General features: G+C 51.1%; 1 protein-coding gene and 1 long non-coding RNA gene across 2 annotated transcripts in view; one reads left to right on the top strand and one right to left on the bottom strand.

The window, feature by feature from the left end:
• Positions 1-13,652, bottom strand: part of LOC137220807 (uncharacterized) — a 47,470-nt gene extending 33,818 nt beyond the window's left edge. The window contains exon 1 of the long non-coding RNA XR_010941802.1: positions 13,497-13,652. This is a non-coding gene — a long non-coding RNA (uncharacterized lncRNA). The remainder of the gene's footprint in view (positions 1-13,496) is intronic.
• Positions 13,653-17,506: 3,854 nt separating this feature from the next.
• Positions 17,507-20,643, top strand: TIFAB (TIFA inhibitor). Its single transcript, XM_067730106.1, has 2 exons — positions 17,507-17,574; positions 19,603-20,643. Exons 1-2 carry the CDS (start codon positions 17,564-17,566, stop codon positions 20,204-20,206), a joined length of 615 nt encoding a protein of 204 aa, XP_067586207.1. The 5' UTR covers positions 17,507-17,563; the 3' UTR covers positions 20,207-20,643.
• The last annotated feature ends 3,124 nt before the right edge of the window (positions 20,644-23,767 follow it).

Below are 23,767 nucleotides of genomic sequence, written 5' to 3'. Positions count from 1 at the left end.
AGGAAAATCGCTTCCTTTTTATTTCTGCAAGCAAACCGGCAAGAGGCACAGTTCTGCCCTGAATGAAGACAACCTTTCACGCAATTATACAAAACAAAACTCTCAAGTGTTTTTATTTTGTTGCCTAGAAGCTCTCCATCCCCGAAGAGCATCTTGGCTTTTTCTGTATAAAATCAAATGCCCTGTTAGTTATTTTTCCCTCTTCTCAGACAACAAAGGAATAGCTTGCTCTCAAAGTTGTCTCCTACAGGAACTAAAAATCAAATAACAACAGTTAACATTTATTCTGTGTTTCCTAATCTAAGCTCCTGCTATAAGCCCTTTGTCTGTTTTATCTCTTTGAATCTTCACACGGACACTGGAAGGCATTTGGTCTCCATGTTATAGAGGAGGAAAAGAAGCATAACGAGGTTCTGGGACGCCCCCCCCCCCCAGGGTCCCATAGTTAGTAAGTGTCTGAATTCAGATTCAGACCCAGACAGTCTAGCTTCTTAAAGCTTTAAGTGGGCAGCATTGCTTCAAGGTCAGAGCATGAGACCTGAAGTCTCCCCCTTCCCTACCCATTTCTAGCCATCTGAGATTTCAAAAGCACCGAGTCCAGTATCACCTGGAGCGCCCTGTTACAAACATGGGTGTCGAATGCTCAGTGGAATGTCTAGAGCACGGGAGGTGCCCAGCATAAGGGACAATCAATCAGGGCCTGAAAGGCTTGTAGCTGGGCGGTGGTGTGGCCTGAGAGGCAGCTTCCTTGTGTCGTCCCTTACCTGCCCAGGGAAGGAGTTGTGAGGAAGAGGCATCTGTTAGCTCTGCACAGCTCAATAGCTCACATCCCTCCACTGCTGGAAGCCCTCTCGCAGCTCACTATTGCCTTGGGATACAATCCAAACCCATCACCATGGCCTACATGGCCCTTCAGGGACTGTCGGTCCCCCACCTGGTTTTCCAGCCTCCTCCCCATGCCCCCTCCGGAGCTCACAGACAATCCCCGACCAGCCAAGTTGGCTGCCTCAGGGCATTTGCACTTAAGGCCTCAAGCCTCACTTCATTCAGTCTCCTGTGAACCAGAGTCTCTCTGGTTTTCTGACGTGCTGCCCTCAACCCCAGCTACACACTCATCACTCCTCCTTCCTTTTCTGACTCTCTAGAATGCTAGCTCCCTGAAGGAAGGCTTCCTGACTGTGGAAGGCTGAATAATGGCCCCAAGACATGTTCATTTCCTAATCCTGAAACCTGTGAATGTCACTTTATATGGCAAAAGAATGAACAATAACTTATATGGCAAAGGATGTGATTAAATTAAGGATATTGAGATGTGACATTATCCTGGATTATCTGGGTGGGACTAAATGCAATCACAAGTGTCCTAAAAAAAGGGAGGCAGAGGAAGATTTCACACACACAGAGGAGGGGGCCCCATGTAGAGGGAGCAGAGCTAGAAGATGCTGGCCTTGAAGATTGGAGTGATGCAGCCACAAGCCAAGAAATGCTGGCGGCTACCAGAAGCTGGAAAAGGCAAGGAAAGGTTGCCTTCTCTACAGCTTCTGGGAGGAGCATGGCTCTGCTGACACCTCGGTTTCAGCCCCGTGATACTGATTTCAGACTCCTGGTTTCCAGAAGTGCACGGGCTGAGAGTTTGTAGTAGTTTGTTACAGCAGTCATAAGAAACTAATGCGGGGACTTCCCAGGCAGCAGAGTGCTTAAGAATCCACCTGCCAATGCAGCAGACACAGGTTCGATCCCTGGTCCGGGAAGATACCACATGCCATGGAGCAGCTAAGCCCCTGCGCCACAGCTACTGAGCCTGCACTCTAGAGCCCACGAGCCACAACTGCTGAACCCACGTGCCACAACTACTAAAGCCCACATGCTCTAGGGCCTGTGTGCTACAACTACTGAGCCTGCATGCTGCAACTACTGAAGCCAGCTTGCCTAGAGCCCGTGCTCCACAACAAGAAAAGCTACCACAGGGCTTCCCTGGTGGCGCAGTGGTTGAGAGTCCGCCTGCCGATGCAGGGGACACGGGTTCGTGCCCCGGTCCGGGAAGATCCCACATGCCGCGGAGCGGCTGGGCCCGTAAGCCATAGCCGCTGAGCCTGCGCGTCCGGAGCCTGTGCTCCATAACGGGAGAGGCCACAACAGTGAGAGACCTGCCTACCGCAAAAAAAAAAAAAAAAAGGCCACCACAATGCAAAGCCCATGCACCACAACAAAGAGTAGCCCCCACTCACTGCAACTAGAGAAAGCCCACGCACAGCAATGAAGACCCAACACAGCCAAAAAAAAAAAAAAAAAAGAAACTAATGCACCAACACACTAGTTTACTACTGAATCCTCAGGGCCAAGCCCAGTGCTCAGCACACAGTAGGTCCTTGATAAGTATGTGTTAGATTATTGAATGAAAGTAACTACACCTAAAAAAAACCATCAAAAAAATAAATGGGATAGAAAAACAATTAAGCAGGCAAACATTAACCAAGAGAAATACGGTACCACTATCTTATGAGCCTAAGTAGATAGCAAGGCAAAGGATTACCAATGGGGAATGTGTAGGCACCTAATAGCATAATCTGGAAATAGATAAAGCAAAATTTGACAGAATTTAAAGGGAAAAGTGATGAGAAAATGATCATAGTAGGAGATTGTACTGTTCCTCTCAAAAATGAATAGGTCAAGCTGGCAATGAATGAGTAAGATGGTAGATGTGAACATCACAATTAGAAGCTGGATCTAATAAATGAATGCATGGGGACAAAAGGCTGAAGGCAGGCCACGGATCAGAGGCTGAGAGAAGAGACTGCAGGGGCCACTTGGGGGCTGGGGGTTGGAGCTGGGCCCAGAAATCAGAGCAAAGGAGGGGAAACTGAGTACAAAGGGCAAGGGGTAAGCTTCAGAGAGAGCAGAGAAGTAAAGGGGGTCCGAGCACCTCCGTCTATGACTGTTCATAGTCTGCTCGTCACTGGTGAGCTCTGTGACTTCAGGCAAGTGAGGGAACCTGTCGACACCTCAGTTTCCTCCTCCATAAAATGGGGACACAGGTTGACACAAAATTGTCATCAAGGGGGTTCAGTAAGACAACGAACCTAGAGGATTGGCGCGTAGCAAACACGCAGTAAACGGCAGCTCTTTGTAAAATGGGAGACTGGGATGAATGCATGGGCAGGCGAGAAGTAAGTCGGCCTGCTCTGGGGGTCAGAGGGGTCTGGGGTCAGAAGGTCTTCCTCCAGCAGCATCCAGGTTCCTTCCAGTGTTCCCACTGAGAGGCAGCTGATCTGAGTCCCGAGGAGCAACCCCTGTCTAGGGGTTCCTGTCTAGGCTCCTGGGGAGACCCTACGTGGCTCCCCTCCATTCCCAAGGGCCAGGACTACCTTGCCTGAGGGGTCCCATCAGGCCCCAGGAGCTCTGAAGACAGATTCTGTTCATCATCCTCGGATGCGTGATTTAACTCCTTTGTGCCTCAGTTTCTCTATGGGTAAAATGAGGGTAATAACGGTCCCTACTTCATAGGGTTCCTGAAGGAATCAACTTACTGGATACATGTAAAGCACTCATAGCAGGGCCCACCACACAGCATCAGGACCAGAGACCCTAAGGAACCCCAGTCTAGACAGACCCCCCTGGGATGTCTGCCCCCTACTCACTGGTAGACCTTTGCGCCTTCATGGTGATTTCTGTTATTGGTCCTGTGGGGACTCATGTACTACAGAAAAATCACATCTTGGTTAACTGGAGGTTACCACACACCTCACACAAGGGCTGCAAACTCAGAGGCTTACAGGAACTTCCCATGTAAAACAGATGGTGAGACAGGCTGGAGGGGACTGAGCGTCCAGCTCATCTCGAGGGTACAGAATGGTACCCTGTGAGAGCAGAAGTCCCAGGTGGCCTCATTTTCTGACTTTTCAAGAGAAGCTGCAAACAAGATTTATATTTCCAAGGTCCTGATTTTAAAATGCTGACAACTTAGACAAAATGGTTAAAACATCATACTCTAAACTAGCCCAAACTAGCCACCAGTTTCTTGTTCGAGGACAAAGGATCCACGAAGCAGAGGGGCCAAGTCCTGGTGGCTCCCAGCTTAGACTAGGGTGCCTGCAAGTTAGGACAGCTTTCCCTAAAGATCCCCGGGGAATTAGATTCCCTGGGGCAAAGCACCAAAACTGTTTTTTTAATTGAGGTATAGTTGATCTACAATATTTTATTAGTTTCAGGTGTACAACATAGTGATTCAAAATGTTCATAGATTATATTCTATTTATAGTTATTATAAAATATTGGCTATATTCCCTGTGCTGTATAATATATCCTTGTAGCTTATTTATTTTATACATAGTAGTTTGTACCTCTTAAACCCCTACCCCTATCTTGCCCCTTCCTCTCTGCACTGGTAACCACTAGTTTGTTCTCAACATCTGCGAATCTGTTTCTTTTTTGTTATATTCATTTTTTTTTTTAGATTCCACTCATAAGTGATAACAGTAGTTGTCAGTAGTTGTCTTTCTCTGTCTGACTTATTTCACTAAACATAATACCCTCCAGGTCCATCCATGTTGTTGCAGATGGCAAAATTTCATTGTTACTTATGGCTGAGTAGTATCCCATCATATATATATATATATATATATATATCCCATCTTCTTTATTAGTTTGTTTCATAACCAATTTGAATGTCAGTGCAGCTGTATGTTGGCAACAAACAGAACAAATAAGAGGTATGACATTAATCACTCCAACAATGACAGCAAAATACCGGTAATGAATGAAAAGTTGTATACTTGATTTTCTTACATGCTAGTGTTGGAAAAAAAATTCAGTTTATAATGAAAAATCTTCAGACCCTCAACTTTGTGGAGTAAAGAATGAAAGAGGGAGAGGAGGGGTAGAGGCAGGCCTACCACTCACACCTCTCCGCGTATCTCTGCCACCAAGAGGGAGCAGGGGCTCTGAAAGAGCGAGGTCGGTGTTCTGGCCCTCAAGGATGTGAGACTCCACAGGGGTCCCCGTGAGCTGACCGATTATAAGACAGCCTACCCCACTGAACATCCTGCCTCTGGACGCTCAGGGTAAGAATCCAGCAGTGTGCTCCCTGGAATTCACTCGACCGAGTTAAAAACTTACGTCCACGCGAAAACCTGCTCACAGATGTTTATAGCAGCTTTACTCATAACTGCCCCAAACCGGAAGCAACCAAGATGTCCTTCCATAGGTGAATGGGTAAGTAAACGTGTGGTACGTCCAGACAATGGAATATTACTCAGCACTAAAAGGAAATGAGTTATCAAACCATGAAAAGACATGCAGGAAACTTAAATGTATGTAACTAAGTGAAAGAAGCCTATTTGAAAAAGCTACACACTGTGGGATGCCCACTCTATGACATTCTGGAAAAGGCAAAACTGTGGAGACAGTAAAAATTTTGGTGGCCTCCGGAAATGGAGGGGAGAGGGATGAAAAGGCAGAGCACAGAGGATTTATAGGACAGTGAAACTACTCTGTATGATACTATAATGGTGACACCTGTCATTATACATCTGCCAAAACCCAATAGAACGTACAACAGCAAGAGTGAACCCTACCGTAAACTATGGAATCTGAGCGATAATAATGTGTCAACGTAGGCTTACAGACTGTAACACATTTGCCACTCTGGTGGAGGATGTTGACAGTGAAGGAGGCTGTGGGTTGGGATGGGGGAGGGCACGGGGGAGGGCACAGGGGAGTATAAGGGAACTCTCTGTACTTTCTGCTCATTTTTGCTCTGAACCTCAACTTGTTCTAAAAAAGAATGCCTCGTTTTTGAAAAATGCAGGCAAGACGTTTTTGAGCGCACAAATGTTGCGCGACAGCGCCCCCTAGCAACCGCGAACCGTGAACTTTCTTATAGACAGTAGGGCTTGGAGTTTTTTTGGAAGTACCAGAGAGCAAGAGACCAGGGGAACTTTTGCTTCTCTGAGCTGCACTTATTGATAGCTTGGGTGTGTTAGGGGTTAGAGGGAAGGGCAGGGCGAGGGAAGGAAAGGCAGGCTGAGGCTGGCATTTACCAAGCCCTGGCCCTGGTGCTTTAGCCAGGTTCCCGGGTTTCCAGGCCATGGCTTGTGCTGAAGGCTCGCAAAGGCTGCCAAGCTTGAGCGCCGAGGCCCCGGGCTTTATTGGAAGGCACTGGAGGCACCCCATGGTCTGCTGCAAGCCCGCCAGCAGTAGGGTTTGCCTCCAAACGGTTGAACCGGGGTGGTCACGGGCCTCACCGAGAAACTCTGCAGTTCTGCAAGCAGATGGGCCCACGGGGCGTGTGTGCCCACCCCAGTGCCAGGCCTGCTGAAGCAGGCAAGTGGGTGGACAGGCAGAGGACCACACACAGCAGGGACGTTTTGGGTCAATGGCCACCAAACAGAAACAGCCACGCACCGGGCCACTGGGTGACAGCTTCAGCAGGCCTAGCCAATGATTTACGCTTCACAAGGCGACGCAGTCCCAGGGAGCCTCTGAAAAACCACTTGGAGACAGAGCTCTCTAGGCAGGATTTCTCATCACTTTTCCGTTTTCATGATATAGCTCCCCCCTGGGGCTGAAGGAAGGGGAAAATGCTTTTTATATTATATTAGTGGCCATGTGGAAAAGACATGTTTCCCAGGACATTGGATGCGGGGTGAAGACGCACATTTGTAAAGCATATGTGAAAAATGTCATGTGTGGAGGGTATGAAATATTTGTTGTCATGTCTCGGGCTACTCTTGTGAAATATCAAAGGACAGAGAGAGTGAGGCCACTGGGAAGAACGTGAGCGGCTGGCCTGAGGACACATCCACAGAGCAGGGCACCAGAGAGTGTTTAGAAAAGAGGTGGGTGGGCATGGCGGCATTGTCTGTTCATGTTTGCTGTACTTGCAGAAAGAGTATCGGGAAGGCACTCAGTACAGTGCTTCCCTATTGGGAGGGGTGAGGGACTTTGAACTCTACTCCTTTTTATCTTTTCAAAGATTGTAAACAATGTGAATATATAAACTTTTCAAAACAGTACATAGGGCTTCCCTGGTGGTGCAGTGGTTAAGAGTCCGCCTGCCGATGCAGGGGACGCGGGTTCGTGCCCCTCTCCGGGAAGATCCCACATGCCGTGGAGCGGCTGGGCCTGTGAGCCATGGGCGCTGAGCCTGCGCGTCCGGAGCCTGTGCTCCGCAGCGGGAGAGGCCACAACAGTGAGAGGCCCGCGTAAACAGTACATAAAACTAAAGCAAACAAAAAGCCTTTTACTTTGTGAGGCTGTGTCTCAGAACAGACTATAACCTTCAGAGAAATACTGTATCTTTTGACTAGAAAATAATCTCAGACTTCCTCCCTCCAGCCACCACTTTCTCTGTACCCAACGACTGGTCATCAGCCACCCTCCAGTACACAGAGGCCTGTACCAAGTTGTGTGTAGAAGCCCAGCGGCTTCTACAGAGAACAATCCCCTCTCTCGGGGAAGCCTTCCCCCAGCTAAGCTGCAGTCTTGCTGCTGCTGTTTTAGGCTGTCCCTTGTTCCGCTCTCTAAGAAGGCAGAGGGCTGATCGTGGGGCTTTTCACTAGAGCAGTTCCGAGGTGTCAGGTTAGCAGTCAGCCTCCCTCCGTGTGAATAAATCTATAGCAGTGGAGCCCAGCTCTGAGCTTTCACACCCTTGAGGAGTAGGCTAGCAGGCTGAGAAAAGAAGACTCAGTTGTCTCCCAATATCTGGTTTCCCTTTCGTCTATGATAAGACAGCCGTCATTTGGTCACTGAGCACGCAGCTACCCAGCCTCCCTTGCAGCTAGGTCTAGCCCGTGGCTAAGGCCAGGCCAAAAGGATGTGAGAAGAAGTGATGCGGGCAGTTTCCAGGTCGTGCCTTTAAAGGGAGAGGATGCGCCACGTGCTTTTTGGTCTGCCCCAGTCCCGCTGGTAGGGATGCAGACATGGCAGGGAAGAGCCATTTGGAGCCACGTGGATGAGGACAGTGCTCTGGGGATGACAGAGTGACGGGCTGGCAAGAACTCAGGTTGCGGACACTGTGGAACCACCATTAGGAGCCCTAGACTGCTTACACCTGGCCTATTAGGTAAGCGAGAAATATATTTGTCTCTTGTTGAAGCCACGGTTTTAGATCTGTGTTAAACCAGCCAAACCTTCATTACACTGGAGAGAGAAGAGAGGGAGAGAGAACGTAGAGAAAAACTTAATGTGGGAATTCTGGAGAAGACAAGATAGGCGATCACCACTTTGCCTCTCTTATCTAGGTTCGGGCAATCAGTACAGTCACGCTAGCGGACGTCTCCACGCTCTGTGCTTTACATGCACGACCTCAATCTCACTGCATCCTCACTCCCTCACCATTTTGGAAATGGGAAACCGAGGCTCCGAGAGCCTCATGGGACTTGCCCAAGTCCCTTGATACATTAGCGGTGGAGGTGGGACTCAGATTCAGGCCACCTAACCCGAGAGCCACACTACCTTCCAAAGACCCAGGTTGCAGGTTCTCTGGGTATGGTCCCATCCAGACTGTATGCCGGACCTTCTGTCTCTGGTGGCCTCCCACATTCTGGGGGCAGAGACTGTATATTCTTCATGAGGGGCTGTGGCTTACGGTACTCAACGGGACAGCAGAGAGAGGAGAACAAGCTAAGCGATGAGGGCCAACATGCCGCATCAGACCCAATCAACTTTGGGGCTTTGACAGGGTCAAGGGAGAGGCTGGAGGGGAAGAGCCAGGAGGACGTGGGGGCAGTGATTACGGCAGAACCTCCGTGTGTGTGCAGAGGCTGAGGAAGCAGCAGCCCGCTCCTTCTCCTATAGTTCTCTGATGTCTGGCTCCCTCGCACTTGAGTGCGTCTTTGCTCATGCACGCCCCCCTCTTGAGACGCCTGCTCCTCTTTTACTAACTTGGTCAACTCCTGCTGGTTCTTCAAGACCGGCCTTGGCATCATCTCCTTGAGGAAGCCTTCCTAATCCCCCTAGGCTGGTCTTGGCACATTGTTCGGACTCCCTTGTCCTCATGCTTCCCTCCCGGGTCCCATTGGGTGGTACTTGTCTGAGAGCCTGTCTTCTGCATGTGCCTGGACCTCCTTGAGGGCGGGGGGGTGGGTGTCTCATATGCTTGGCCGCTGCAGAGCCCATCCAGGGCTGGGTGCAGAGGAGGCCACTTCCCTTTGGGCCCAGCCTGCTCCTTGGGAAGAGGTCCCGAAGCCCCACTTGGAAATACACATAAATGAGCTGGAACTTGGCTCTGGAGGCATGCCGGGGTAGGGTCCTGGAGTGGGGAAGTCTGGCAAGCTTCTGTTCTGTGTGTGGAAACAGCTATGAGTCCCCATGGGCTCCGAGCACATGTACACATGGGGGTGGTCCAGGAGCTCCAAAGCCTAGGGAATCCTACTACCACCAAAGCCTCCACTCCCCAGAAGTTTCCATGATCCATCCCTTTGTCCCAGACTGAAATGCAGGTCATGTGGGATCTGACATCCACTCCAAAGTGAGGTTTCTGTCTTTCACTGGTTTTGAAATTCCAATTTTTATTAAGCCGGTAAAGGAGAATTAAAGGCAGGCGATTTAATCTTGCAAAACAAAGCCACAGAAATTGCTGGAGGGCCTTTCCTTTGTTTTGGCAAAATCAAGCCAGATTGCACTACCCAGGGGGATGGCTGCTTCCTGAGGTGGCATTTGAGGCTCACAGCCCCAAATCTTGGCCAGGCTACTTTTCTTGGCACCAGAAGCCTCCGCGATTTAGCATTTTCCCAGGAAATTCAGGTCCTCCTCCAGCTCATGATGACCATTCCAGATGCGGAAGGCGGCTTGAGGTGTGAGAGGCGGCAGGGGTGAGTGGACACCCAGCACGGGCCCCTCAAACGCCTGCTGCGGGTGGCACTCTGTGCATTGGAGACCAGTTTTCCCTGTGGGAAGGATCCAGCAGTTTAAAGAAGCAGCCTTCTAGGAGGAGCTTTAAACTATGAGCAAATCAAAAGTTCGGAAGTGCTCTGAATCTCTGCGTTTTATGTGTCTACTGCATTGGGGGTTCAGAACTCTGCTCGTGGGCTCTGAGTCTGGGGCCCAAACCTGCAAAAAATGGTGCTCGGTGGTGGCTGTCTGGCCAGAGCTTTCATAACAATGACACCAACCCTTACCCTTAAAATCTGTGCTATCAGGAACACCGGGAAAGTGCAGAGACCAAGCATCACAGGATCCTGCTCACAGGCAGGAAAGGACAGGCGCTGAGTCTGGTAAGTGACCCGCCACGTGGGTGATTCATTGATCTGCCCACTAACACCTCCCTGAAATTTATATTGTTGGAAAACAGTCCACACTGCTGACAGTGCAGCATGTTATTTTTAACAAAGAGTATTTCTGTTAAAAGATATAAAGATGGGAACACGAAATGAACAAAACCTAGAAGGTGAATTTGAATGCTTTTTGTTTTGTATTGTAGCCAAGGTATGGAAAATATTTTTTTCAACCAAATATGGTCAGATATGGTAAACGGTCACCATCAATCATAAACCTTATCTTAAGATAACTATTTGAAAGAAAACTGGATATCCACATGAAGTTGGTCTCTGGATGCCTACCTTACACAGTATATAAAAATTACCTCAAAATGGATTAAAGATCTAAATGTAAGAACTAAACCTATACAACTCTTAGAAGATAAACTTCATGACATTGGATTTGGCGATAACTTCTTGGATGTGACACTAAAAGCACAGGCAACAAAAGTAAAAATAGGTACATTGGACTAGATCAAAATTTTAAACTTCTGTGCATTCAAGGACACAACAGAGAGAAAAGGCAGCCCATGGAATGGGAGAAAGTATTTGTATATCCCATATCTGATAAGGGGTTAATATCCAGAATATGTAAAGAACTGCTATAACTTAATAACAGAAAAACAAAGAACCCAGTTAAAACATGGGCAAAGGACTTAAAGGAGACATTTCTCCAAAGACGATATACAAATGGCCAACAGCACATTAAAAGATATTTAACATCAGTAATCATTAAGGAAGTGCAAATCAAATCCACCGTGAGATATCCCCTCACACCCATTAGGATAGCTACTATAAAATAAAATAAAATAACACCCACAACACAACAACAACAGAAAATAACAAGTGTTGGCAAGGATGTGAAGAAATTGGAACCCTTCTGCACTGTTGGTAGGAATGTAAAATGGTGTGGCCACTATTGAAAACAGTAGGGCAGCTCCTCAAAATATTAAACACAGAATTAACGCATCCAGAAATTTCACTGCTGGGTATATATCCAAAAGAACTAGAAGCAAGGCATCAAACAGGTATTTATACACCGCATTCCCAGTAGCATTATTCCCAATAGCCTAAAGTGGAAGCAACCCGAATGCCCATTGACAGATTAATGGATAAACAAAATGTGTTATATGCGTACAATGGACTATTATTCAGTCTCAAAAACGAACGAATTCTGACACATACTACGACATGGGTGAACCGTAAAGACATTATGTTAAGTGACATATGCCAATCACAGAAGGACAAATACTGTATGATTCCATTTATATGAGGTATCTAGAATAGTCCAACCCACAGAAACAAGTAGAATGGTGGTTGCCAGGGGCTGGAGGGAGGGCGAAACGGAGAGCTGTTGTTTAATGGGTTTAAAGTTTCAGTTTTGCAAGATGAAAAGGTTCTGGAGATGGTACAACACGTGAATATACTTAACACTACTGAACTGTACATTTAAAATGGCTAAAATGGAAGACTGTGTTATGTGCATTTGACCACAAGTTAAAGAAAGATAACTATTTGCAGAGGAACAGTTTAGTTTTTTTTTTCCTCCATCCTCCTGCTGTCAGATCTACATGGAGTACTTCTAGGCACCTAAATTGCCACACAGAGGTATTTTACATGGTATGTTAAAAATCTGCCTTTGAAGACATGCTAATTTCAGAATACATTTTATTCCTAAACTTTAGTTAAAGTATTTATGCTAGGCTTTTACCTCACTTAATTAAAAACAAAACCCCCATGTTTGATGTGTGTTGTGCTGTGTTTGGGGCCATCTTTCCTGGCCAGCTGCATTCTTCAAATAAGATCAAGCTGTGTTTCTTCAATATGGGTTCTGGACTGAAAACGAAAGAAGCCCTTGGCAAAGCCTTTTGACCAGGTGAAAGCGGATCCCGGTCCAAGTGTTAGATGAAGATACTGGCTAGAGGGCCAGGGAGGTTGGGCAGGCATGATTATCCCCATTCTACAGATGAGGACAGTGAGGCCCAGAGAGGAAAAGCAACTTGCCACAAAGTATGTCCACGGCAGAGTCAAGGCTGGGCTCCCAGTGAGGGCTCCCTCCCTGCCCTCCAGCCCACAGCTGCTCTGGATGCTGTGGGTGAAGCGGGAGGCCAGGATGCAAGACGCCTCCGCCTCCGCCTTCCCCAAGCCTCTCCTCCCCAGGCAGCCTAAGGGACAGCCCTTAGCTCAGTGGGGAAAAAGGAAGTAAAAGCACAAGGTAATTGCTGGGCTTGCTGGCACTGGCTCTACGTGGCCCGACTACCCCACCCCAAGGGGAGAGCCCAGAAGGCCTCAGAATTCCCAGGCACCATGTCTCCGGGGCCTGCCCCAGGCATTGGTCAGGGCTCCATTATTGGATTTAGCATAAAGTAAAACTGACATATATTAAGAACACAGAACAATAATGAAATTGGGCTTAGCAATGACCCCTGGCATAGGGGAGGGAGCATGGGCAGAATGCTCACCATCTCTGCCTCTGGAGCAGGTGGAGGTCACCCCCCGGGCCACGCTGGCCAGCCCCACCTGCGCAAGGAGGCCCCACCAGTGCTCTGGGAGGGAGCGCAGCAGGAATAAGCAGCCAGGGCTGTCCCTCATAGCCATTTGCTTCACCCAGCCCAGCCCAGCCATCAGAAGTTGGGGACCAAAGGCCCAGAGAGGGGAAAGGGCTTGCCCCTTGGCAGTGCAGGAGTTGAGGGCAATGGTCTGAAGATCAGACCTGGGTTTGGGAGGCAGCTCCGTGACCTTCTATGTGGGTGATCTTGAGTGAGTTACTAATTGTGCCTCTGCTCTCTCATTTGTGAAACAGAGTTAACAGTGGAACCTCTCCCACAGGTGTAGTGAGGATTAAATAAGACAGTTCATATGAGGGCTTAGCACAGGACACAGGAGAGAGTCAGGACTCACTCAACGCTCATTTCATTATTGTTTTAAAATTCAAATGCACCGTCACTGTCTTTGTTACCATTCTTATTAGCCAAGGGCATAGAGCAAAGCGTGGGAGAGCCCTTCCAGCAGCTGGGCAGCTGACGCCACCTTCCTCGGCCAGGTGCCACCCCACCTATCATCGCTTCCACCTGGCCAGCTCCTAGTCATTCCGCACAAGTCAGCACAGGGTCCCCTCCTCCAGAGTGCTTCCCGGTGCGCCCCACCCCTGGCAGTTTAGGTGCCCCTCCTGGGTTCATATACTGGGCATCCCCCCATCACAGCACCATCTCTACAGGTGACAGCTAATTTTTTTCTTACCTGATGGCTCAGTGGGGACAGGGAACGCTGTCCTGATGATCATGGTAACGACCGCTGGAGCCCTATCCTGAGCGCTTAGTGAGCACGAAGTGCTCGCCTGGGCCGAGAGCGGTGCGTGCCTTTCCTCCAAGGGGGCCCCTCCTTGAAGAGGATCATGGTTACTCCATCTTACAGGTAAGGAAGCAGACCTGGTCTCTCACCCTCGCTGTGCTGCGTACTAAGTTTGTCCCCGGGCAGGGACATGTCTGTCCCAGCCAGCACCTGCCCTTATAACAAACCGTCGCTCTGCAGGGCCTCACCCTCTGGCTTCCTGCTCTGTCTCCACGGTTGGAGTTGGTGTCCTCTGGTGAGATTTGCTGTAGATTCACCTTAGGCCATTTCAGGGCATTCTGAGTAAGATAAACAAGGACCCTGTCGCCCTCCCTCCCCAGCAGTCCCATGAATGGCTCCCCCAGACTTTCACCGTCTGCCCCTTTCCGCCTAGAAGAGCAAGCCACCGGGTTGAGGGATGCTGCCACCTGGTGGCCACAGGCTATCAGGACACGCGGGGATGTCCTGATGGGGATGGGAATGGTAAGCGGCCACACTGGCTTGGCAGGCTGGAAGCAGCGCCCTCTCTGCTGAGCGCACTGCCAGCCAGCCAGCGGAGCACAGGTTTGGAGATGGGGCAGCTGGACCGCACAGAACACCACCCATGAGGCACGACAGTTTCATGTTTAGGCCCAGGAGTACAACAGACTGGGCCCAAATCCTGGTTCCGACATTTCCCAGACATGTGATCTTAATTAGTCGACTGATTGCTGGGAGCCTCCGCTTCCTTTCCTGTCTACTGAGTAGCCTTCTCCTCCTGGGTTAGGGCCACCTGCCCCAGCCAGAACGTGGAGATTCTTTCTAGAGCATCCGTTTTACTTCATTATCATTTAAAAATGGAATTTCTATTGAACTCATGCAAATTTTGTATTCAGCTCCAGAACTATGTTTGTCTTAAGCAAAACCTGAAGGCTTCTGAGAATCTGGGGTTTGTGCAAGCTGTCAGTGGGCTCTGCCAGCCCCTCTCCCCGGGATGCATCTGCACTCGACTCTGGTGTTCTACCTACCAACCCTCCCCACGTGCTTGGCACTTTGCACGTGTTTCATTTAGCCCTCACACAGCAACAAATTATCCTCATTTTACAGAGCAGAAATCAGGTTCAGAGAGGCTGAGTAACTTGTCTGAGGGCACACAGTTGCTACAAAAGAAGGAGCCAAGCCTCAGACCCGAGTCTATCTAACAGTAGAGTCCTCGTCTGCCCACCATTGTAGGAGCCCCAGAAGCTGTCCTTCTGTCCCTGTCTGAGTTCTCGAAGGAGCACGACTGGGGTCGTTTGCTCACTGATGTACACTCCCCAGCGTCCTGACACCAGCCAAAGGAGGCCGTCCTAGCCAAGGGCGCCGAGCAGAGAGAAGCCAGCACCTCACTCCCCCTGCTCTCACCTCCCCTGGCTCTCCCCCTGCCCCCGGGGAAAGGCCAGACAGTTACCAGCCCGACTTCCTGCTGGCCCTTGGGAGATGCAGCTGGGCAGTTCTTCCTCTTGTCAGATAAGTTCCCTGGCTGTTTCAGTTCCCTCTCTTGCTGGGAACTTCTGGGAACTGAGTTATGAGGGAACTCAGGGACCACAAACACATCTCTTCCGCCCACCCGCTCTCCCGGGCCAGGGCTGGGAGTGGGGACACAACCTTCCCCTCACTGAGGCCTGGTTCCAGGGGGCAGTGAGGAGCGATGTCCCATGCCCCAGCGAGGAAAACTAAGGCATGGAGAGGGGATAGGACTTACCCAAGGTCATACACCTAGGGGCAACAAAGCCCCTGCCAGGCTTCTGCCTGAGGCCCACTGCCCTTCTCTGCAGATGGGAGGAAATACCTGAGCATCACCTAGAAGGGAAGGCAGTGTGTGCGAGGGGCCCTGGGGAAGACCATGGTTCCGAGACACGCAGCTGGCCGGCAGTCTGGGCTAGGCAGACCCATGGGCCGAGAGGAAGGTCTCTGGAACGTGGCCAGCCACCTTCCACTCAGCAGGCTCAGCCCTGGTGTGTTTGCAGACCTTAAAGCTCCTCAGAGTGGCCATTTGGACTTCTGGTTATCCATCCGTCCATCAGGGAGGTGAAGCTGTCTGTGCTGAGCCGGGGGGGGGGGGGTATGGTGCCGGCAAGAGCCCTGAGGTCTAGCCTGACTGCCTGCCCCAGGCCCCTCCCCCTCATAAGCCAACCAGCGCGCCTGAGATGCTGCCATTGGAACCACTGCGTGCAGGGATGCCACGTGATGACGAAAGCAGAGATCAGGGTGAGACCTCTACAAGCCGAGCAATGCCAGAGGTTGCCAGCAAGCCTCCCGCAGCTAGGGGAGAGGCCTGGAACAGGTTCTCTTTTAGGAGGAACGAATCCTACCGAAACAGTCTTGGACTTCTACTCCCCAGGACTTTGAGACCATACACGTCTGTTTATTTAAACGACCCCATTTGGGGTACTTTGTTATGGCAGCCCCAGTAAATGAATACCCCAGTCAATACCTCTCTGCAGAGATCATTCAATACCCTGACCTCTATGACCATAGGCTAGTTTTATCTGTTCTTGCATTTCATGTAATTGGAATCACACAGTCTATATCATTTGTGCCTGGTTTCTTTTGCTCTCCATAATGATCATGAGATTCATCTCCATTGTTTTGTGTATCATTGGTCCATTCTCTTTTTTACTGCTGTGTAGTGTTTCACTGTATACATATTATACAAATTTTTATCCATTTTTCTTAATGGACATTTGGGTTGTTTCTAGTTTGGGGTTAATAAGATAAAACTTCTGTGAACATTCTTTTTTTTAATTTTATTTATTTTTTTATACAGCAGGTTCTTATTAGTTATCCATTTTATACACATCAGTGTATACATGTCAATCCCAATCGCCCAATTCAGCACACCACCATCCCCAACTCACCGTGGTTTTCCACCCTTGGTGTCCATACATTCATCTGTGTCTCAACTTCTGCCCTGCAAACCGGTTCATCTGTACCATTTTTCTAGGTTTCACATACATGCGTTAGTATACAATATTTGTTTTTCTCTTTCTGACTTACTTCACTCTGTATGACAGTCTCTAGATCTATCCACGTCTGTGAACATTCTTGTACAGGTCTTTTTGTGGACGTACATAGTGAGATTGTTTCTGTTGGTTTTTTCTCTTGTTTGACAGTTGGTCCTGTAGCTTAGCATGCCTAGTACTTTTTTATTAATTGTAGAACATTGTTAATGAGAAGTTGTAGAGGCTCTGTATGATATTAACTTTTTCTAGCAAGTATTTCTTTTTTTTCTAGGAGGCAGTTAGAGAAGAGAGATTGAGGTCATCTGGGGCCAGTGCTGGACACACATCCATCTTGGTCTCTTCCAGGCTGCCCTCGAAGGCCAGCAGAGCCCTGGAGAGGTGGGCGTAGAAGGTAGCCTTCCTGCTGTCCTACTGCTGGAGAGGCCACCCTCTGTGAGTAGCTGTTTTATCCTTCCCCTGAGACCTTGCCCTTTCCTGAGACACTCAGTGGACCACTGTGTTGCCCATAGCTACCTTGGCCACCCCTGGTCCGGCCACTGTGGCCCCCTCACAGTCTCCCACATGCAATGGGAGCTCCCCTCACTGACACTCTGTCCAAAGAGCTCCCCTTTCTAACAGGTCTGGGATGCCTTTTCCCCACCCACCTGGCAGGGGGGAGGAGGAACTGTTCATACCCTGAAATAGGTCCCTGGGGACGGGGCAGTAGAGACTGGCAGAGATGAAACCCGGGAGGGAGCTCAGGGGCCTCTCCTAGCAAGGGTCTCAGACTGGGGTTTCCAACCTCTTAGCAGTGGGGCTGCACTTCTGCAACAAGAAATTACACTTCCATTTTCTTTCCTAAAGGGAAAAAGGAAGAAAGCAACAAACCTGATGAGCGTTCTGATGTATCACTTCTCTGAACCGCAGCCACAGCTGCCATCCCCAGACCCGCCCCAGCCTAGACCCACTTCCTCCCGAGAGCTCATAGCTGCAGTGCCGGAGTCAGATGTGACCATGGAAATAGGGTAGATGGGGGTCAGAGACTGGAACTCACAGTGAGAGGAGAAGGCCTGGTGGGACTGGGAGGGGGCCCCTGCTGGCTCCTCGCCAGGCACATACCCCAGAGAGTCTTCCTCTGAGTTTCCGCTTCCCCGGAACAACTGGGGTCCTGGAGCAAAGAGGAGGCCTCTGCAGGGGCTCTGCGCCAGCAGGGGGATTTCTATCAGTTCTGGAGGACTCAGCAGAGCAGAGAGTAAGGTCACAGGAGCAGTGTTGAACGCTTCTTTTCTAAGGGATTCTCTTAGGGTCCCTGGGCCGTGGGATTGGTTCCTGGAAGTGAGCTCTGAGCTCCTGGCCAGGCCTGAGGACTTGGCCGTCCAGCTCAGCTGTCCTGGGCCTAGTTTACACACACCTTAGGGAAAGGCTTTCTGCAGGCTGGGGCAAGAAGCAGGGTGTGGTTGTGGTGTGTCTGTGTGGGGCTGCGTGTGTGCACGAGAGAAAAGGGCGTGCCCTAAGGGCTCTGCACTCACTATCAGATTGGGAGGTTCTCACCATTACTTCACCCAAAAGATAGGGAGTCCAGGGTCTGGAGGGACTTGGAGCCTGTCCCACAGCCTTTAAGGACCGGACTCTCGTGTGGGGTCTCTCTGATCTTGATCTCCCATGATTTCCACGTGTGTGAGCTTCTTCTCATTTAGCCATTTGGCAGGTGTGCCCCCAGACACTTGCTGTGGCCAGGCCCCATCTGGACCGGGCAGTGGGACACGGGGCATCGAGGCAGCTCTGCCGTCGGGAGGCCTCAAGGAAGAGAGGAGGAGAAGGGCCCAGGGAAGGTGGGGCAGGGACCCACATAACTGACACATAATGGAAAAGGGACCGAATGGGACAGCCCCGGGGGGGGGAGCCTCCTTGTTCTGAGGGTCTGGGCGCAGAGAGAGGAAAAGAGCTTCATGGAAGAGGTCACCTTTGAACCGGGCCTTGAGCAGTTTGGGAGAGAAGATGCATTCTCAGGAGAGAAAATACTGGAAGCAAAAGCCTGGTGCTGGGAAAGTGTACATTTAGTTATTCAGATCCACTCAGTCCTTGGTTCCTGTAGAAGGTGTTGGCATGTCCTGGGCCATATGGGGTTGGTACACGTGCCAGAGAGTTTATGTTCCTCAAATCCATGCAGGAACAGAGCCTTCCTGCATGTGCCAGTGAGATTCTAAAGGACAAATTTCTAGAGATGGAGTTACAGAGGCAAGTGGCATGTGCATTGCGCACTGGTAGATATGTATGGCCAGTTGACCTCTGTGGAGCCCCATCAGTTCTGAGAGATCTCAGCTCTTTCCAAGTTCATCACCGGCATCAGTGAGGAGGGGATGCTTGTGGCATTCGCGTGCATAGGAGCACTTAGAATGTGCTAGATGTTTTTGTTCTTCCTTGGGGTCTCCAGGCAGCCTTTCTGATCCCCCAGGAGCAGGCGGGGGTCCCCTCTTCTGTGTCACTCCACAACGCCGGGAGCTAGAAACCCCTTCTCCTTTCCCAGCTGGGTGTTCCCATTGATCAGCTCATCCCTGGCCACTGGTCGGTGCCTGGCTCAGCGGAGGGCTCGGCAGGCAATCGTTGTGTGACTGTCGGATACAAGGAGGGTGGATCCTACCTTCCGTCCTTCCCTTTCCATGAGGCAGGGCAAATTGTCCCCAAATGCCAACAGGCCACCCAAACCCCACCACACAGGCTGGTATGCCTTGGACCTCGCACAGACAAGGATCGACATACCTAAGTCACAGAAGAGAGAACTAAAGTTTGGAGAGTGAGTAGCGTGCCTCACTCAGAGTGTGTTAGGGATGAAGCTGAGGCTAGAAGCAGCGGGCCTGAGCTTCCACACCAGCTCTGGCCGTGGCTGCAGCCTGACTGGGGCAGAATGACTGCATGGACGTTCAGTGCCCGGCCCTGCTTGGCCAGAGGTGGCTGGGAGCCCCTGAGGTGGGCAAGAATGTCTGGGCTCAGGGAATCACAGAGGAGTGTCTGCCTCCACCCACGCCTGTGTGTCTGTGCTCCGTCTTTCTTAGGCTATCAGCCATGGAGAGGCCCCTCACGGTCCTGCGGGTGAGCCTGCACCACCCCACGCCAGGCCCTGCCACCTTCGCCAACGTCCCTCCGCAGCTAGAGCACGACACCAGCCCACTGCTGGTGGGCCGGGGCCCGGATACCCACCTCCGGCTGCAGCTCCCTCGCCTCTCCCGCCAGCACTTGTCACTGGAACCCTACCTGGAGAAGGGCGGTGCCCGGCTGGCCTTCAACTTGAAGGCTCTGAGCCGCAAGGGCTGCGTGTGGGTCAACGGGCTGACGCTGAGGTTCCTGGAGCAGGTGCCCCTGAGCACCGTCAACAGGGTCGCCTTCTCTGGCATGCAGATGGTGGTCCACATCGAGGGAGGTACCTCCCTGGAGGCCTTTGTCTGCTGCTTCCACCTCAGCCCCTCGCCCCTGATTTACAGGCTCCAGGCTGAGGAGAGCGACGAATGGGAAATCATCCCCCAGGAGCAGCCTCCCTCAGGTTCAGGGCAGCAGGCTCCGGGTCACCTGGGGTTTCTCGACAGCCCTTCCCAGCCCAGCCCTGGAGGAGCACCAGAAATACAGCTCCAGAGGGAGCCCCCAGACAGTACGCTCTGCTAGCCCCGCCGGCCACCCCGGAGCAAGCCTTAGCTGAAATGGGGCTTGAAATAGTCAAGCTACATCATGCAAGGTTGACAAGCCAGGCCTGCCGCGTAATAATGAACCTATTCTGCAAGCATGAACCACCAGGGGTGAGGGGAGTGCCCTCCACATCCACAGCTATGCAAGGTAACAGGAACTTCATATACGTTTAGAGGCCCTGAGGGGTTCTGGGAGCCTCTCTCAGTGTTTCCCCACATTTCCCCCTCTCGTCTGACTAGGAGTTACTTTATGTTGCTAATTTTGTGTGCCGCTTAAGAGCCGGAGTTTGAGGTTGCACCAGGAATGCATGGACACATGTAACAATTACGTTTGTGGTAGCTTGGGGTTACCTTGGGCTTTCAAATACCCACATGCACTCGGGGCTTAGGGAAGCCTGTGTTTAATAAACTGCAAGTATTTCATTAAGCTGGCATACCCAGTAGGATTCCCTGATCCCCAGATGGGCCGCCTGTACGCCACATCGTCATGCAGATGCAGGGGCGGGAAATGGAGAAGAGGTGTAAGAGGAAATTGGCAAGGCGGGGGCTCACGGTTCTGAAAAGGATGGAGGTAGGGCTGAGGGCTTCCTGGGGATGGGGAGCTGGGGGCTGGACCTGCCAAGAAATTCATCGTCACTGTCATTCTCTTTATCCTCACGCTCCCCCACTCTCACTTCTGGGTCAAGGCCTTGGCTGACCAGAGGGCAAAGGTCTTCAGAGGAAGGTAGCTTCTCAGAGCAGTGGGCTCTCCCAGGACTAACTCTATGAGAGGGCAGGCTGGGAGGTTGTGACAGAATACAGTTCAGCAGTTATTTCCCTCAAGGGTGGGTCATATGCCAATGGGGGTGGACGAGTGGGGGATGGAGAGTGGGCTCATTTTCTCAGTGCATGTTGGGAGGTATGTGCTGGGGAGCTGAGCGCAAGCAGCCACGCTCCACGCCATCCCAGGGAGGGGGAGTGTGGTCTAGAAACCACGTTCACCTGTGTGATGAAGGGAGGGACCTCAGACCCGGATGGTTGCCACCAGCCTGGACCCTGCTGTACGATATCCAAGGCACTGAAGCTGCCCACTAGCTGGCTCACATCCCCAGGTCTGTAACCACCTCCAGCAAGGCTTTCAACACTCCTCACTTCCTGCCCAAGAAGAGAGATCCTTTTGCACCCAGGGTAGGCTGCAAGGAAGTTCAGCCGCACTGCCAGGCCTGAGCATCTTCTCCTTGGGGAAGATAGCAGTGGGCGGGACCCAGACTGCCCAGACTTGGGAAGATTCCATCCGATAGGGAACGAGGCAGATACACTCAGGTCACAGCCACAAAGCAGAGGAGGGCAAGGGATGTGAGAAGAAGGGGCTGTCCAAAGCTGTGAATGGCCCATGGGGCCACCAAAGCAGTCCTTCACTCAACTTTCACCAAGCACCCACCTTGTACCAGATGCTGTGCAAAGCCCGGGGAACCAGCAGTGAACAGGTTGACTAAGGCCCTGCCCTCAGGGAGCTTACTTGGGACTCAGGAAAGACATGAATTCAGGAGATGGTCACTGTGGGCAGTGCTAGAGACATTGTGTTTTCTCTCTCTTCACGCTGGTGTTAACCTCAGCTCTACTATTAAGTGGCCATGTCTGGTGAGTGCTTACTATGTACTCCACGCTCCGCTAGGTGCTGTGTACATTCCCCCATTTAATCTCCACAACGCCCAGATAGACAACGGTACTAACCACATTGTACAGATGAGGAAATTGAGGCTCAGCAAAGTGAAGTATCTTGACCAACGTCACGCCACTCACTAGCTGTGTGATCTTGGGCAAGTGACTTAGGCTGCTTTGGTCTCCATTTCTCCTTCTGGAAAATGGGCAAGATGATAGCACCTCCCTGCTGGAGCCCGCTGGGCTCCCCACTGGAGCCAGCCAGCGGGCTGTGAGGGTTTTAGGAGGTGGCACATATAGTGCAGCATCTGGCACACAGCAGCCACTCTGTAAGTATTAGCTACTATCGCGAGACCTGAGAGAGGGAAACATATAGGTCCTGACCCAAGGGCTCACCTTAGACAGGAATATGGAGTGAGAGAAGGTTAGGAGCCTGGCGGGATGGCTCTGGAGCCTGAGGGCTCAGCCACACTCTGTGATTCCCTGATGAAGAATTTTGTCTTAGCCATGGACCTGGTGGGCAGTCAGGAGGGGGGTTATTATTGTGAACGTTGGCACCAGAAGGCCCAATATTCAGGGTTCATAGAATGGGAGACACACAGTCAGGGCGGGTGAGCCGCAGAAGCCATGTGTGCTGTGGTCTGATGAAGCCCACTGTTTTGGGACTGCCTTTATTTTTCACACAATGATCCCTCCACAGACCGAAGTGCTCCCCAAACTATGCATTAGGGAGCAGCAGCCCTTTGCATGCAGAACGGAAAAGCCACTGCCTGAAATCTAAACCTGAACATCGAAGGCTGGAGAGAGGAAGCTGGCTGGGGGCTCCCCAGAGCCCCCAGGGTGCAGCTCCCCTGCTCCACGAGGGAACCTTTGCCATAGACCGAGAGTCCTCTTCCTTCCAGGAAGGGGCAAACCCAACCTAGCTGGGGGCCTATGAGAGGGAGCAGCCCACCTCCTCCCTGGGGGAGTCTCTGACTTGGGGTGAAGTCTGGGAGGCCCTCTGGGCCCCAGGATGGACTGTGCAGCACGCGGGAGGAGGGCAGACCAGAGACAGGGCAGAAGGGAGTCAGGAAACACCCAGCTTGTTGTTTCAGACTCTACCTGTTCATAAAGTCCCCTCCAGAAACTCACTGCCTGCCTCATACAGGTTTCCTAAACAGCAAAGCTCCACTCCATGCGAGGCTCCATTTTTCTTCGGTAGAAAACCATTTAAATCACCAGACCCCAACACCCACCCTCCAATTCCCGCCCAGAAGCTAGAATTATCAGGTTGGCTGCAGGCCCTGGTCCATGAACTCGATACCCCTTTCCTTTGCTGCTCGGACAGACTGAGCAGGGCAGTGAGTCCCTCTCAACAATGTCCTCTGCATTCCCTCAGCTCGCATACACAGGGCGGCCTATGTGGCTGAGAGGTGTACACGCGCGCGCACACGCACACGCACACGCGCACATGCTGTTGTGGTTCCGAGCAGGGGCTCTGCAGTCAGGCTGCTGCCTCGGTTAGGATTCTTGCTCCACACTTACTAGTTCTGGGATCTTGGACAAGTGACTGAAATTCCCTGTACCTCAGTTTCCTCTTCTGGGAAATGGGGAAGATAACAGCTTTGAGAAGGTAAAATGAGGCCCTGCACACAAAGAACCTGGTGCCGTGTCTGGGACACAGGAAGTGCTCAATGGGGCTGCTTTCATTGTTTGATTTAGTGGAATGAATTGAATGCATATAGACACATGGACTCAGCTTACACACACACACACACACACACACACACACACACACACACCCCTGCTACAAAGAGCTACAGCAATTACACTCAGGCATGCCCCAGAGCGCTACAACTCTCTGAGAGGACATCTGGAAATTTAGAAATCATTCCCTGTGCCCTTTCAGGCATTATACCCC

The sequence above is a fragment of the Pseudorca crassidens genome, chromosome 3 (assembly GCF_039906515.1).
Source record: "Pseudorca crassidens isolate mPseCra1 chromosome 3, mPseCra1.hap1, whole genome shotgun sequence".
Classification (NCBI taxonomy): domain Eukaryota; kingdom Metazoa; phylum Chordata; class Mammalia; order Artiodactyla; family Delphinidae; genus Pseudorca; species Pseudorca crassidens.
Note: the sequence above shows the minus strand (reverse complement) of the source record. Positions and strands in the feature narration are given on the sequence as shown.